This window comes from Capricornis sumatraensis, chromosome 3, assembly GCF_032405125.1.
Source record: "Capricornis sumatraensis isolate serow.1 chromosome 3, serow.2, whole genome shotgun sequence".
Lineage (NCBI taxonomy): Eukaryota > Metazoa > Chordata > Mammalia > Artiodactyla > Bovidae > Capricornis > Capricornis sumatraensis.
In genome coordinates, this window is record NC_091071.1 from 43,199,264 (window position 1) to 43,215,744 (window position 16,481).

A 16,481-nucleotide genomic window follows, 5' to 3' on the forward strand; every position below is an offset into this window, starting at 1 on the left:
TGCCCCTGTTTTGCAGATAAAGGAGCTAGAACACAAGTTTCTACAAGCACCAAGGGGAATTCTATATCTAAACAAATTCTGTGTGGCTTGGAACCTCATACTATTTTCGTTATACTGGAATGTCTGCTCCCAAACACAAATAAATAAAGGCTTAAAACTCTCAATTTGTCCTCAAATTAATGTCTGGATTTTTCTGAATTCCCTCTCTTGAAAATAACCACCAAGAAAATTAATCTAGAAGATTTCAAGTTTTAAGATTCCAATCACTCAGATCAAAAATTATGTAAAATTGTTCAAAATCTCAATATTTAATAGAAATTTATGGTACACACAGGACTTCCTTGGTGGCTCAGTGGTAAAGAGTCCATCTGCTAAGCAGGAGACTCTGGTTCTATCTCTGGATAGGGAAAAAGCCCCTTGAGAAGAAAATGTCAACCCACTTCAGTATTCTTGCCTGGAAAATCCAGTGGAGAGAGGAGCCTGGCAGGCTACAGTCCATGGGGTTGCAAAGAGCTGGACAGAACTTAGTTGTTTAGTTGACTAAACAACAACACCAACAAAATATACATGTGTAACTAAGAACAAAGCTCACTTCTGTAAGATTTTGCATTTCTTTGAAATATTAGGCAATCCTTCAGGCTGTTTCTTTTTATTTTTTTGAGCTGTGATATGACACAGCAAATAGATATGGAATACATGTGACTCTCCTGTGAACTGTCCATCTAAAAGATGGATTTAGGTAAGTATTGTTGGAGAAAACTTGATTAAAACACAACAGAGTCAAGAGGAAAAAACATCTCACAAGCAGTCTATAGTAGTCAATGTGTATGAGGCTATAATTATAGGAATAAAGTCAATAATATTAAAGGGATCTATAAGACAGGCTTGACTCTTATTTATTTAATCGAATCTCAAGGGTTACACAGGTATGGTTCAGTATTTCTATAATATGATAGCTCTGATGAAATAGCACAGAAATTTATCTATTTTTCACTTTTCCTAAAATAATTTCTTCAAAGACTGAATTTGCTGTTGTTTACCATGGTATATATTAAAATATAAATTGAATAATCTTGTAATCTTTATTATCATTTTATATAAATATAGTAAGAGAGAATAAGAAGATAATCTCTGTTTCCTTATAAACATTACATCATTACCATTAGGATAGAAATTTGGAAATTATCTCTCAAGATTTAATTATACCCACTGGAAACTTAGAAGCCATATACTGACTTGTGTTACTCAACATTAATTATTTTTATGTGCTGTTTAGAGTCGCAGAGAAATCCATAATAGATCATTCTTTCTTAATTTAGCTTATTTTGCTTTGTTTAGTCCCCTTTCATCTGTTGTGAATGTGTGAATGAGGAAGAAGAGTGTCAGTAGAACCTAAGGGAACAGACTGAGTAAAAAGTAGTACTTAGTCCCTATATCTTATCAGATGATGTTCATGGGTTCATGTAAGGTTTTACTTTACTATATATATATATTACTTAAAAAATATATATTTACTTTACTATATATATTTATATTTAAAGTTTTTAATTTGTCATTTCTACTCCAGGTACCCACTGGACTCTAAGATATTTAAAGATAGCCAAAAGATATTACACGTTCTGACCCCAGGTGGTGCAGTGGTAAAGAATCCACCTTCCAATGCAGGAAATGCATGAGACATGGTTTGATCCTTGATTTGGGAAGATCACTTGAAGTACGAAATGGTAATCCACTCCAGTATTCCTGTTGGGAAATTTCCATGGACAGTGGATCTTGATGGTCTATAATACATGGAGTCACAAGGAGTCAGACATGACTGAGTGACCCAGCACACACATTACACATTATTTGTGATTGTCCTACAGTGGTTCACATCTAGAAATAATCTCTTACTATACTTAAAATTCTCCAAGCCAGGCTTCAACCATAAGTGAACCGCCAAATTCCAGATGTTCAAGTTGGTTTTAGAAAAGGCAGAGAAATCAGAGATCAAATTGCCAACATCCAGTGGATCATGGAAAAAGCAAGGGAGTTCCAGAAAAACATCTATTTCTGCTTTATTGACTATGCCAAAGCCTTTGACTGTGTGGATAACAATAAACTGTGGAAAATTCTGAAAGAAATGGGAATACCAGACCACCTAACCTGCCTCTTGAGAAACCTGTATGCAGATAAGGATGCAACAGTTAGAACTGGACATGGAACAACAGACTGGTTCCAAACAGAAGTAGTACGTCAAGGCTGTATATTGTCACCCTGCTTTATTAACTTATATGCAGAGTACACTATGAAAAATGCTGGGCTGGATGAAGTACAAGCTGGAATCAAGGATGCTGGGAGAAATATCAATAACTTCAGATATGCAGATGACACCACCCTTATGGCAGAAAGTAAAGAAGAACTAAAGAGCCTCTTGATGAAAGTGAAAGAGGAAAGTGAAAAAGATGGGTTAAAGTTCAACATTCAGAAAACTAAGATCATTGAATTTGGTCCCATCATTTCATGGCAAATAGATGGGGAAACAGTGGGAACAGTGGCTGACTTTATTTTGGGAGCGGGCTCCAAAATCACTGCAGATGGTGACTACAGCCATGAAATTAAAAGATGCTTACTTCAATGCCATTCTCCTAAATCATCCCACCCTCTCCCTCTCCCTCTGAGTCCAAAAGTCCGTTCTATGCATCTGTGTCTCTTGCTGTCTCACATACAGGGTCATCATTACCATCTTTTTAAATTCCATATATATGTGTTAGTATACCATATTGATGTTTTTCTTTCTGGCTTACTTCACTCTGTATAATCAGCTCCAGTTTCATCCATCTCATTAGAACTGATTCAAATTTATTCTTTTTAATGGCTGAGTAATACTCCATTGTGTATAAGTAACACAGCTTTCTTATCCATTCATCTGCTGATGGGCATCTAGGTTGTTTCCATGTCCTGGCTATTATAAACAGTGCTGCGATGAACACTGGGGTACATGTGTCTCTTTCTATTCTGGTTTCCTCAGTGTGTATGCCCAGCAGTGGGATTGCTGGGTCATAAGGCAGTTCTATCTGCAATTTTTAAAGGAATCTCCACACTGTTCTCCATAGTGGCTGTACTAGTTTGCATTCCCACCAACAGTGAAAGAGGGTTCCCTTTTCTCCACACCCTCTCCAGCCTTTATTGCTTGCAGACTTTTGGATTGCAGACATTCTGACTGGTGTGAAGTGGTACCTCATTGTGGTCTTGATTTGCATTTCTCTAATAATGAGTGATGTTGAGCATCTTTTCATGTGTTTGTTAGCCATCCGTATGTCTTCTTTGGAGAAATGTCTATTTAGTTCTTTGGCCCATTTTTTGATTGGGTCGTTTATTTTTCTGGAATTGACCTGCATAAGTTGTTTGTATATTTTTGTCAGTTGCTTCATTTGCTCTTATTTTCTCCCATTCAGAAGGCTGTCTTTTCACCTTGCTTATATTTTCCTTTGTTGTGCAGAAGCTTTTAATTTTAATTAGATCCCATTTGTTTATTTTTGCTTTTATTTCCAGAATTCGGGGGAGGGGGTGGATCATAGAGGATCCTGCTGTGATTTATGTCGTAGAGTGTTTTGCCTATGTTCTCCTCTAGGAATTTTCTGGGAGGTGGGAAGAGGGTTCATGTTTGGGAACTTATGTACACCCGTGATGGATTCGTGTCAATGTATGGCAAAACCAATACAGTATTGTAAAGTAAAATAAAGCAAAAATAAAAATTAAAAATAAAAAAGATGCTTACTTCTTGGAAGAAAAGTTATGGCCAACCTAAGCAGCATATTAAAAAGCAGAGACATTACTTTGCCAACAAAGTTCCATTTAGTCAAACCTATGTTTTTTCCAGGAATCATGTATGGATGTGAGAGTGGGACTATAAAGAAAGCTGAGCACCAAAGAATTCATGCTTTTGAACCGTGGTGTTGGAGAAGACTCTTAATAGTCCTTTGGACTGCAAGAAGATCCAATCAGTCCATCCTAAAAGAAATCAATCCTGAATATTCAATGGAAGGGCTGATGTTGAAACTGAAATCCCAATACCTTGGCCCCCTGATGCAAAGAACTGACTCATTTGAAAAGACCCAGATGCTGGGAAAGATTGAAGGTGGGAGAAGAAGGGGACAACAGACGATGAGATGGTTGCCTGGCATCACTGACTCAATGGCCATGAGTTTGAATAAACTCTGGGAGTTGTTGATGGACAGGGAGGCCTGGCATGCTGCAGTCCATAGGGTGGCAAAGAGTCAGACAAGACTAATTATTGAACTGAACTGAAATGATATTCACCTTAAGGTATGTTTGACTCTGTCTTCACCTTGCTGTAGGACTGGAAAGCAATAAAAGTCTTTAAAAGGAAACTTAGATACATATAATTATCGTTTGCCAAGATATAATGTCTGGAAAATAAACATCAAGTAAGCAAAAACACAGGAATTAGGGATAAGAAAGGAAAAAAATCAGTGAAATAAGAATAATTAAGAAATGGAAAAAATAATGAACAAAAAGCTGTTTCTTTAAAGGATCATTGCACCTCAGAACAGTAGGGAGAGGGAGAAGGTAAAGAATAAAAGAACAAGAGAGAAAATTAGAGACAAATTGCTTAAATAGAGAATGAAATAATATGTAGTATTCCAGATTCTATAGATATTAGCAGGATAATAGAAAATATTATGATCAGATTAAAGCTAAATTTATTGGGCTTTTAGTTGAAACAGGAGAAGGAATTAACTATGACAGATGGACTGAGAGCGTGAGGAAGCATCCTTGCAGAAGGGAACACATCTCCACAAGTTCCATGTGGGAAGGAGCGAGGCAACCAAATAGAACACATTATTTTTAGTACTTATGGTCTTTAACTCCATGGCTTTCTCACCCACAATGTTTTTGTAATCACGCTGTGTTGTGCTTTCCTCATCTATAAATGGGATAGTGTTACCCACTTTGCAGGGACTTCCCTGATGTTTCAGTGGCTAACACTCTGTGCTCTCAATGCAAAGGATCTGGGTTCAGTCCCTGGTCAGAGAACTAGAGAGAACACATTGTGCAATTAAGAGTTTTCAGGTCACAAACTACAGATACCACATGCAGCAGCTAAGACCAAACACAACCAAATGAATGACTAAGTAATATTAAATTAAAAAATAAGCCATTGAAAAAATACTATACTGACTAGAAAACTAACCACTAAAACCTTTCTAAAAAGGAAAAAAAATCCACAGAATGGTCAGTTCCATCTGAGAAGAAAGAATCTAGTTAAATATATCATATGTTGCATGATAAAGTAATAGAAGAGAAAATAAAGATATTTATGTATATATTTATGTCACATGCATGTGATACACACATGTACCAGAATATTAATTAAATAAACTGGACACACAGCAATTGTAATTCTCTTTTCTGTAACTTGTTACATGTTTGAGACTGGTAAGTATGACTAATTTCTTTTGTTACTAATTTTGTATTCTCTGTACCTTAAGAAAGAACATAAACTGGCCATGGATTTTTACCAGTTGGGTGACACAGGCCTTCAGTGGTGAAGTCTGAGTAATAGTTTATTCTGATTGGATGGGGTTATTGTAGTTTTGTATTGATTTTAATCTTCAGAAGTGATAATGGTAAGTGGGGATCTGTGGGAGCTATTGAGTTTCAGACATATTTTTTTTTCTTATCTCCACTGAGAAGCAGCAGTCAATTTCCCCTTAGTAATCAAGATCAATAACCCAATCATCACTGTAACTTACTTACTTGCCTGTTGATTCAGAGGCAGGAGCAGTCAGAAGTTGTCAGACAAAAGTCTTAGCTCACAATTCAAAGGAATCTCTTTATATCTCCTGCTAGAAACATTTCTCTCTTTGTAACTGAAGCCTCTTAGCAAGCAGAACATAAGTTAATGGGAACAGGAAGCACACATTTTTCTAATAGTTTAATAAGGTTAGTAGTGTAGACCATAACTCCCACTTTTAAGCTGTGATGTGGGAAACAAATACTTTCTTTCTTTCTTTCTTTGTGTTTTTTTTTTGCCCAATCAAAAAAGTGATATATATCAGTTCAGTTCAGTCACTCAGTCTTGTCCGACTCTTTGAGACCACATGGACTGCAGCATGCCAGGCCTCCCTGTCCATCACCAACTTCCAGAGATTACTCAAACTCATGTCTAAGGACTTGGTGATGCCATATAACTATCTCATTCTCTGTCATCCCCTTCTCCTCCCACTTTCAATCTTTCCTAGATCAGGGTATTTTCCCATGAGTTAGCTCTTCACATCAGGTGGCCAAAGTATTGGAGTTTCAGCTTCAGCATCAGTCCTCCCAATGAATACTCAGGACTGATTTCCTTTAGGATGGACTGGTCGCATCTCCGTGCAGTCCAAGAGACTCTCAAGAGTCTTCTCCAACACCACAGTTCAAAAGCATCAATTCTTAGGCTCTCAGTTTTCTTTATAGTCCAATTCTTACATCCATACATGACTACTGGAAAAACCATAGATTTGAATAGGTGGACCTTTGTTGGCCAAGCAGTGTCTCTGCCTTTTAATATGCTGTCTAGGTTAGCCATAACTTTTCTTCCAAGGAGCAAGCGTCTTTTAACTTCATGGCTGCAGTCACCATCTGAAGTAATTTTGGAGCCCCCCCAAAATAGTCACTATTTCCATTGTTTCCCCATCTATTTGCCATGAAGTGATGGGACCAGATGCCATGATCTTAGTTTTCTGAATATTGAGTTTTAAGCCAACTTTTTTCACTCCCCTCTTTCACTTTCATCAAGAGACTCTTAAGTTCTTCTTCACTTTCTGCCATAAGGGTGGTGTCATCTGCATATCTAAGGTTACTGATATTTCTCCTGGCAATCTCAATTCCAGTTTGGGCTTCATCCAGTCCAGCATAAATAAGTAGCATTGAGTGAAGTACTTTCATGGCATCATCTTTTAGGATTTGAAATAGCTCAACTGAAATTCCATCACCTCCACTAGCTTTGTAGTGATGCTTCCTGAGGCCCACTTGGCTTTGCATTCCAGGATGTCTGGCTCTAGGTGAGTGATCATTCCATCATGATTATCAGGATCATGAAGATCCCTTTTGTCTACCTACCTTTTAATCAGTGGAGAAATAACTCCAGAAAGAATGAAGGGATGGAGCCAAGGCAAAAACAATACCCAGCTATGGATGTGGCTGGTGATAGAAGCAAGGTCTGATGCTGTAAAGAGTAATATTGCATAGGAACCTGAAATCTCAGGTCCATGAATCAAGGCAAATTGGAAGTGGTCAAACAAGAGATGGCAAGAGTGAATGTCGACATTCTAGGAATCAGAAAACTAAAATGAACTGGGATGGGTCAATTTAACTCAGATGACCATTACATCTACTACTGCAGGCAGGAATCCTTCAGGAGAAATGGAGTAGCCATTATGAACAACAAAAGAGTCCGAAATGCAGTACTTGGATGCAATCTCAAAAATGACAGAATGATCTCTGCTCGTCTCCAAGGCAAACCATTCTATATCAGAGTAATCCAAGCCTGTGCCACAACCAGTAAGCTGAAGAAGCTGAAGTTGAAATGTTCTATGAAGACCTACAAGACCTTTTAGAACTAACACCCCCCAAAAGATGTCCTTTTCATTATAGGGGACTGGAATGCAAAAGTAGGAAGGCAAGAAACACATGGTGTAATAGGCTAACTTGGCCTTGGAATACAGAATGAAGCAGGGCAAAGACTAATAAAGTTTTGCCAAGAAAATGCACTGGTCGTAGCAAACACCCTCTTTCAGCAACACAAGAGAAGACTCTACACATGGACATCACCAGATGGTCAACACTGAAATCAGATTGATTCTATTATTTGCAGCCAAAGATGGAGAAGCTCTATACAGTCAACAAAAACAAGACCAGGAGCTGACTGGGGCTCAGATCATGAACTACCTATTGCCAAATTCAGGCTGAAATTGAAGAAAGTAGGGAAAACCGCTAGACCATTCAGGTATGACCTAAATCAAATCCCTTATGATTATACAGTGGAAGTGAGAAATAGATTTAAGGGCTTAGATCTGATAGATAGAGTGCCTGATGAACTATGGAATGAGGTTCGTGACATTGTACAGGAGACAGGGATCAAGACCATCCTCATGGAAAAGAAATGCAAAAAAGCAAAATGGATGTCTGGGGAGGCCTTACAAACAGCTGTGAAAAGAAGAGAGGCAAAAAGCAAAGGAGAAAAGGAAAGATATAAGCATCTGAATGCAGATTCCAGAGAATAGTAAGAAGAGATAAGAAAGCCTTCTTCAGTGATCAATGCAAAGAAATAGAGGAAAGCAACAGAATGGGAAAGACTGGAGATATCTTCAAGAAAAGTAGAGATACGAAGGGAAAATTTCATGCAAAGATCTGCTCGATAAAGGACAGAAATGGTCTGGACCTAACAGAAGCAGAAGATATTAAGAAGAAGTGGCAAGAATACACAGAAACACTGTACAAAAAAATCTTCACGACCCAGATAATCACGACGGTGTGATCACTCATCTAGAGGAAGACATCCTGGAATGTGAAGTCAAGTGGGCCTTTCAAAGCATCACTACGAACAAAGCTAGTGGTGGTGATGGAATTCCAGTTGAGCTGTTTCAAATCCTGAAAGACGATGCTGTGAAACTGCTCTGTTCATTTCAATATGCCAGCAAATTTGGAAAACTCAACAGTGGCCACAGGACTGGAAAAGGTCCGTTTTCATTCCAATCTCAAAGAAAGGCAATGCCAAAGAATGCTCAAGCCACCATACAATTGCACTCATCTCACATGCTAGTAAAGTAATGCTCAAAATTCTCCAAGCCAGGCTTCAGCAATACGTGAACTGTGAATTCCCTGATGTTCAAGCTGGTTTTAGAAAAGGCAGAGGAACCAGAGATCAAATTGCCAACATCTGCTGGATCATGGAAAAAGCAAGAGAGTTCCGGAAAAACATCTATTTGTGCTTTATTGACTATGCCAAAGCCTTTGACTGTGTGGATCAGAATAAACTGTGGAAAATTCTGAAAGAGATGGGAATACCAGACCACCTGACCTGCCTCTTGAGAAATCTGTATGCAGGTCAGGAAACAACAGTTAGAACTGGACATGGATCAACAGACTGGTTCTGAATAGAAAAAGGAGTACATCAAGGCTGTATATTGTCACCCTGCTTTATTAACTTACATGCAGAGTACATCATGAGAAACGCTGGACTGGAAGAAGCACAAGCTGGAATCAAGATTGCCGGGAAAAATATCAATAACCTCAGATATGCAGATGACACCACCCTTATGGCAGAAAGTGAAGAGGAAGTAAAAAGCCTCTTGATGAAAGTGAAAGAGGAGAGTGAAAAAGTTGGCTTAAAGCTCAACATTCAGAAAATGCAGATCATGGCATCCAGTCCCATCACTTAATGGGAAATAGATGGGGAAACAGTGGAAAAAGTGTCAGACTTTATTTTTGCGGGGCTCAAAAATCACTGCAGATGGTGACTGCAGCCATGAAATTAAGACGCTTACTCCTTGGAAAAAAAGTTATGACCAACCTAGACAGTATATTCAAAAGCAGAGACATTACTTTGCTGACTAAGGTCCGTCTAGTCAAGGCTATGTTTTTTCCTGTGGTCATGTATGGATGTGAGAGTTGGGCTGTGAAGAAGGCTGAGCACCAAAGAATTGATGCTTTTGAACTGTGGTGTTGGAGAAGACTCTTGAGAGTTCCTTGGACTGCAAGGAGATCCAACCAGTCCATTCTGAAGGAGATCAGCCCTGGGATTTCTTTGGAAGGAATAATGCTAAAGCTGAAACTCCAGTACTTTGGCCACCTCATGTGAAGAGTTGACTTATTGGAAAAGACACTGATGCTGGGAGGGATTGGGGGCAGGAGGAGAAGGGGACGACCGAGGATGAGATGGCTGGATGGCATCACTGACTCGATGGAAGTGAGTCTGAGTGAACTCTGGAAGTTAATGATGGACAGAAAGGCTTGGCGTGCTGTGATCCATGGGGTCGCAAAGAGTCGGACACGACTCAGTGACTGAACTGAAATGAACTGAACCTTTTAATCACTTCCACTACATTAATCCAAAGTGGAAGGGACATTCCTATGCAAGTCACAATGGACCATTATTTTGTTCATGTATTAGGCACCACAAACTGCAATGTTAAATGGAGATATCTGTTTAATGAGCCCATCAATAAATTAGGCCTGATCAAATTTGATGAATTTTCTACCTCTTTCAAATTCCATCTACATCCCTTAGATTTATTTCACAAAGGTTTAGAGCCTTTCTTTACTTCCCTCCAGCTGCAACATGAAGAGTAAAATCTCTCCTTGCTTAGCACATCTCAGTCAGCAGTCAGGTCTGATCAAAGTTTATTTCTTCCTATAATTGTCCCATACTGATTATCTCTATTCCTGCATATATTCCTTGGATTTGTGTCTATATAAATTAGAAATCTCAAGTAACTCTTTTGGAGTGTAGTACACCTCTTCCAACATCATTCTTTGTACCTACCTTGCTTTCAGATGCCTGCTGGGGCCTGAGACAAGTTACAGAATCACAAGCAATGAGGGGAGCTGAGGTGGGTCTCAGGAGAATCAGCATGGTCTTTCATGGCAGCTGCTGCAGGGGAGGCCATTATAGTTTCTTCAGCCAAGGCAGGGTTAATTCTACAGACAGGAGGTATAGCCTTGTCTTCTGGGGTTGGAGACACCACTTCACTGGTAAAGAACACTCACCTTCCCCTTGTTTCTTCTTTTAAGTTTCCTCAAACCTTTGGTGATCAAAGGTGAAATCTGGAATTTATTCATGACTCTTCTCATACCTTTATCCTATATTAAGTTTTTTTTTTCTTTGTTGTTTATAATTCCTAAATATTGCTTTGGGTCTTCTCTATCTCTCAGTTTTAGTTTCTGTTCCCCAAGATGAAGACACTGAGATGAAATTTTCATGAAAGCAATTTACAAGAGAGAGACTGCCTATGGTAGGGTAAAGAAAGGGTATTTTTCAATTAGATTTTAGCTTTAGCCTAGAGCCCTGGAGCCCTGGAATATATGTTGTCCTGCAGTACTGGTTTCACCATACATCAAGGGGACCAGCCTTTTCAGTGCTGTTCCTGTCATTCATTGTGAACTCCTGGTCCCTTGGATGATGGGTATAATCCCCAGTGAGGCAGTTTCAATTATTTCTCTTGCAGCTGTCCAGAAAGAATGGGGCTGTGAGCTTTTAGCAGCCTAGGCAAACAGCAGCTGTGTTCTAGGTGCACCTGTGCAGTGAATGAGGTCTGACCAGATGCAGAGGGTCTATAACATTCTTCACCATCACTGGCACCACCGGAAGTCACACCTCCATCATTTCATGTCCAAATCATTACAGTAGCCTCCCTACCATTCTGCTACTTGTGCTCTTCAATTTATTTTCTCTACTATAGCCAAACACCTTCCCTGGTAGTTCAGATGGCAAAGAATCTGTCTGCAATGCAGGAGACCTGGGTTTGATCCCTGGTTTGGGAAGATACCCTGGAGAAGTGAATGGCAACCCACTCCAGTATTCTTGCCTGGAGAATCCAACGAACAGAGGAGACTGATGGACTACAGTCCATGGGATCACAAAGAGTCGGACATGACTAACTAAAACTTTTCACTATAACCAAAGTTATTATTCTAAAATTTTAAATCTAACTGCATCATGTGCTAGCTTAAAATACCTCCCAAAAAGAATCTGAGAAAAAAATGTATATAACTGAAATCACTTCACTGTACAACTAGAACCCACAATGTCAGAAATTATCTATACTTCAATATGAGAAAAAAAATATTTTAATATCATGGCAACCCACTCCAGTATTCTTGCCTGGAGAATCCCCATTGACAGAGGAGCCTGGAGGGCTAGAGTCCATGGGTCACAAAGAGTCAGATATGACTGAGTGACTCAGCACAGCACACAGTACTTAGTTTTAAGCCTTAACACAATTATGAGGCCCTCTGTAGTCTTTCCTGTCCCTATCACTCCAGCTTCAGTTCAGTTCAGTCGCTCAGTCAAGTCTGACTCTTCACAGAATTGGACACATCAGCTCCCTATCTTGCCATTTACCCTTTAGAAGCTAAGTGTCTAGCATGCTTCCTGAAGTGCAGTGCATGTTCAATGAATAGTTGTTGAATCAGAAGTTTAGTAACCACAGCTATGTGACATTTATGAGGAGTCTGTGTACACACTTTACCTTCTGGACTTTGTTACATATTTCCTCTTCTAAAACATTCTTGCTCCATCTGCTGTCTATTCATGACTCTGACTCTTTGAGTCCCATTTCTGATGTCTTTTCACCTTGGAGTGTTTTCTGAACCCCAGGTCTTTGTTCTGTGTCCCTAAAAATTGCTTTCAGAGTAAGTACCCTTGTTTCAATTACCTTACTATTTATAGTACTGTGTTGTAATTTTTTGCTCTCTTCTGGGAGTCTATGAATTAAGGTCTGTGAAGACATCATTCAGGTTTTTCTTTATTCACTGTTGAAGCCCCAGCAGCTGTCACTATCTGATACATTCCTTGGGCTGAAAAATATGTGTTGTTTAATGAATGTAGGGTGAATGAAATGAATGGAATATACTTATGCTCGGTTTTTTTTTTTTTTTTGTAATGGGGTTACAAATTAAAAACAAAACAAAAAAAATACATTTTTATAATGAAATTTTACCCAAAAGGAAATGCAGAAAATATTTTTTTGATTTTTATATCAAAATATAAAAGCCAATCAATATGAAATAATCAATATAAAATAATAAATATTGAAAAAATATTGACAGAGAAATATAGGGGAAAACAGAATGATGATATCATGCTTAGGACTGGTAGACTATCAAGGTAAAGTATGTGTTCAAAAGATATTGAATTTATTTTCAATTTATTCCTTATTCCTAGTTTACACAGGAATGAAACCAAATCTTAGTTTTCAAGAGACATATATTTGATTACTTCTCTGAGTCTGAAACAGGTAATGGTAGAAAAAATTTCCTAGTCTGCAATACTACATTTTGCCCAATATTTTATTGAATTTATTCATCTTCCCTTATACTTACATTTATTTATTTAACATTTATCATAAATCAGACATTGTGCCTTGAAGATAATATTATTAGCAAGTAGGTAAATGTTTTACAGAGTATGACTTAATTTGTTTAATAAATAGAAATTCCTGTCCGATATTAGATCAATCTTTTACTTGAATCTTCACTCTTTTTGATGGGTTATCAGGATAAGATTGTAACATGAGCAATACAAAGTGATTCTTAATGCAATAAGAAAATTTGGAATATTGTACAACATTCCTTAAATTCCCCTTAAAGTTTAAATGTTCCATTGCTTATCATATATTAATGCATGTATATGGAATCTAGAAAAAAGGCAAAGATGAACCTATGTGTAAGGTAGGACTAGAGGTGCAGATGTTGAGAATTGATTTGTGGGCACAGTAGAGGAAAGAGCGTCTGGATGAACTTAGAGAATAGCATTGAAAATATCATGTGTAAAATAGTTAGAGGAAAGCTGCTGTACAGCACAGAGAGCTCAGCTCAGTGCTCTGTGATGACCTAGAGGGGAGTTATGTACCACAGTGTTACATACCACATACCATATATACACACATATATATATATGGACAAAGGATCCCGGTGGGCTACAGTCCACAGGGTCACAAAGAGATGAACATGACTAAAGTGACTTAGCACACACCATATAAACAATTTCAGCACAGTCCTGGTCTCAATAAATGGTAAGTAGTATCATTATGATTTTCCAATAGTCATGTGTCCATGTGAGATTTTGACTATAGAGAAGTCTGAGCACTGAAGAATTGATGCTTTCAAACTGTGGTGCTGTAGAAGACTCTTCAGAGTGCCTAGGACAGCAAGGAGATCCAACCAGTCTTTCCTCAAGTAAATCAGCCCTGACTCTTCATCAGAAGGAATAATGCTGAAGCTGAAGCTCCAATATTTTGGCCACTTGGTACAAAGAGCTGACTCATTGGAAAAGATCCTCATGCTTCAAAAGAATGAAGACAAAAGGAGAAGGGGAGGCAGATGAGATCATAAAATAGCATCACCAACTCAACAGACATGAGTCTGAGCAAACTCTAAGAGAGAGTGGAGGACAGAGGAGTCTGGGGTCCTGTAGTCCATGGGGTCCCAAAGAGTCAGAAATGATTTAATGTTACCTTTGTATTATTGTCTGATGGCATATTTCTGTAGTTAAGAACATGATCTGAGACAGCAGCTAAAAATATGGTTCTTCAATATTTCTGGTTTGGAATTTTTCCATTCTATTTGTTTAATCACCTATAACATGAGGATAATTGCAATGCCTACTTATTTGGATACTTATGGATATTGCTGCTCAATATCAGTGTATTTATTTTTTGTTTTATTAGAATGAATTTATTAAGGCATATAGATAGATAAAGCTAGAAAAACTAAGTCTTAACTTGGCAGAATGTTCCAAACATGAAAAAGTAGTCTCCTGCCAGGTTGTCTCACATTTCATGCATCATTTCTTCTGCCCATTGTGGAATCTATGATTTGTAGTGGCTATTCCCCCCCCCCTTTATCTCAAAGTTCTTTGCTGAAAGCATCAACAATGTCCTTCTGAACTTTGCACCAGGAAAATCAATGCTGGTCTCCGTGTACCTCTTATTTATCACCTGAAATAGCTTTTCTATTACACAAATTCCTAATGGCATTTTTCATCTGGGCATTTCTCAAGGTATAGATGAAAGGATTTAACATGGGAGTTATCATAGTGTAGAATACAGCCACTGCTTTATCAATTGGTAAAGAAACTGGAGGTCTCAGATATACAAAAATGCAGGGCACAAGAAGCATGGTGACAACTGTGATGTGGGAGACACAAGTGGAGAGAGCCTTGCACCTTGCCTCCAAACTGTGGTTCCTTAGGGAGCGCAGAATGACCACATAGGAGCCCATCAAGAGGATGAAGTTTATAAGACAGATGAAACCACTGTTGGCAGCAACAAATAATCCTAGAGTGTGAGTATCAGTGCAGGCAAGATTTAGCAAAGGGTTCAGATCACACAAAAAGTGGTCTATGACATTAGGGCCACAGAAGGGTAATCTGAAGATGAAAAAGATTTGTATGATTCCATGAAGAAAGCCTCCCACCCATGCCACTCCAATTAGCAGCCAACACACCCTCCAGTTCATGATACTTGTGTAGTGCAAGGGCTTGCAGATGGCCACATAGCGGTCATAGGCCATTACAGTGAGCAGGATGGCCTCAGCACTTCCGAAGAAATGTTCCCCAAAGATTTGGGTCATGCATCCATTGAAGAGGATGGTCTTCCTTTCACGGAGGGAATCGAAGATCAGTTTAGGGGTATTCAAAGAGGAGTAGCAAGCATCAATAAGGGAGAGATAAGCCAGAAAAAAGTACATGGGAGAACCCAGTAATGGACTGACTATAATGATGACCATGATGAACAAATTTCCTACCACAGAAGTGATGTAGACGACCAAAAACACAACAAATATGATCTTCTGCAATTTTGGATCCTGTGTGAGCCCCAAGAGAACAAACTCTGTCACGTTGTTCCTATTCTCCATTTATTTTGTATGGTGGTTCATTATGTTACCTGAAAAAAAAAAAAGTTACTTTTCAGCACCTCAACCTTGAGTTCACTAAGGCTCTCCATGTAATAAAAAAATAAATGTCCAGGTTCTATAGAGTTCTGAATTTTTGAATTCTTTTCTTGACATAGGAAAAATGTTTCTGATTTGTTAAAGGTAACTTGCATCCTCCCCTGGGGAGAGAGAATGCTTAGAGTTAGAGACATGAGGGACTCTGAACACACAGGCGGGAGAATTTCTGTGCACATATACTCATGTGAGATGATCCAAGCCCAATATGAATCAATAGATCTCACATACATTAACAGCCAAACCTGAGATGAAAGGTAGAATATGAATGTAAAGGCTACAAATGCAAAACCCAGGGGTTTTCCCTTTATTCTTAGGACATGAGAAACCATGTAAGTTAAATGAAAATATGAGAGTAAGGATGAAGAGGGACGTGAGAGAGAGGGTGTGTTGGATTTAATTTCAAAGATGATCTTTTTCTGACTTGTATGAAGTGGGATAAGGTTTAGTAAGGGGAGGGAAGACAGAAAAACATTAGTATCAGACTATAATAGTTCACATAAAGTGTAACAGAGCTTTGGGAAAGTAATAAAAAGGTAAAGAAGCTACTGTGCCAGAATACTAGAGTGGGTAGCCATTCCCTCATCTAGGGCATCTTACCAACCCAGGGATCAAAACCAGGTCTCCCACATCGCAGGCGGATTCTTTACTAGCTGGGCCACTGGGGAAGCCCAATAAAATAAACATGTTTCCTAAATCCAATAACATTAAACACACTTTAATGATCAATTGCTGATAAATACACTTTAATGATCAATTGCTAT

The 16,481-nt window shown here is 38.6% G+C and overlaps 1 protein-coding gene across 1 annotated transcript; it reads right to left on the reverse strand.

Annotated features, from left to right (window-relative positions):
* Window positions 1-14,694: 14,694 nt before the first annotated feature.
* On the reverse strand, window positions 14,695-15,645 carry LOC138075859 (olfactory receptor 4C46-like). Its single transcript, XM_068967920.1, is given in 1 exon segment — window positions 14,695-15,645. A coding segment is annotated over 1 exon segment (951 nt).
* Between the last annotated feature and the right edge of the window lie 836 nt (window positions 15,646-16,481).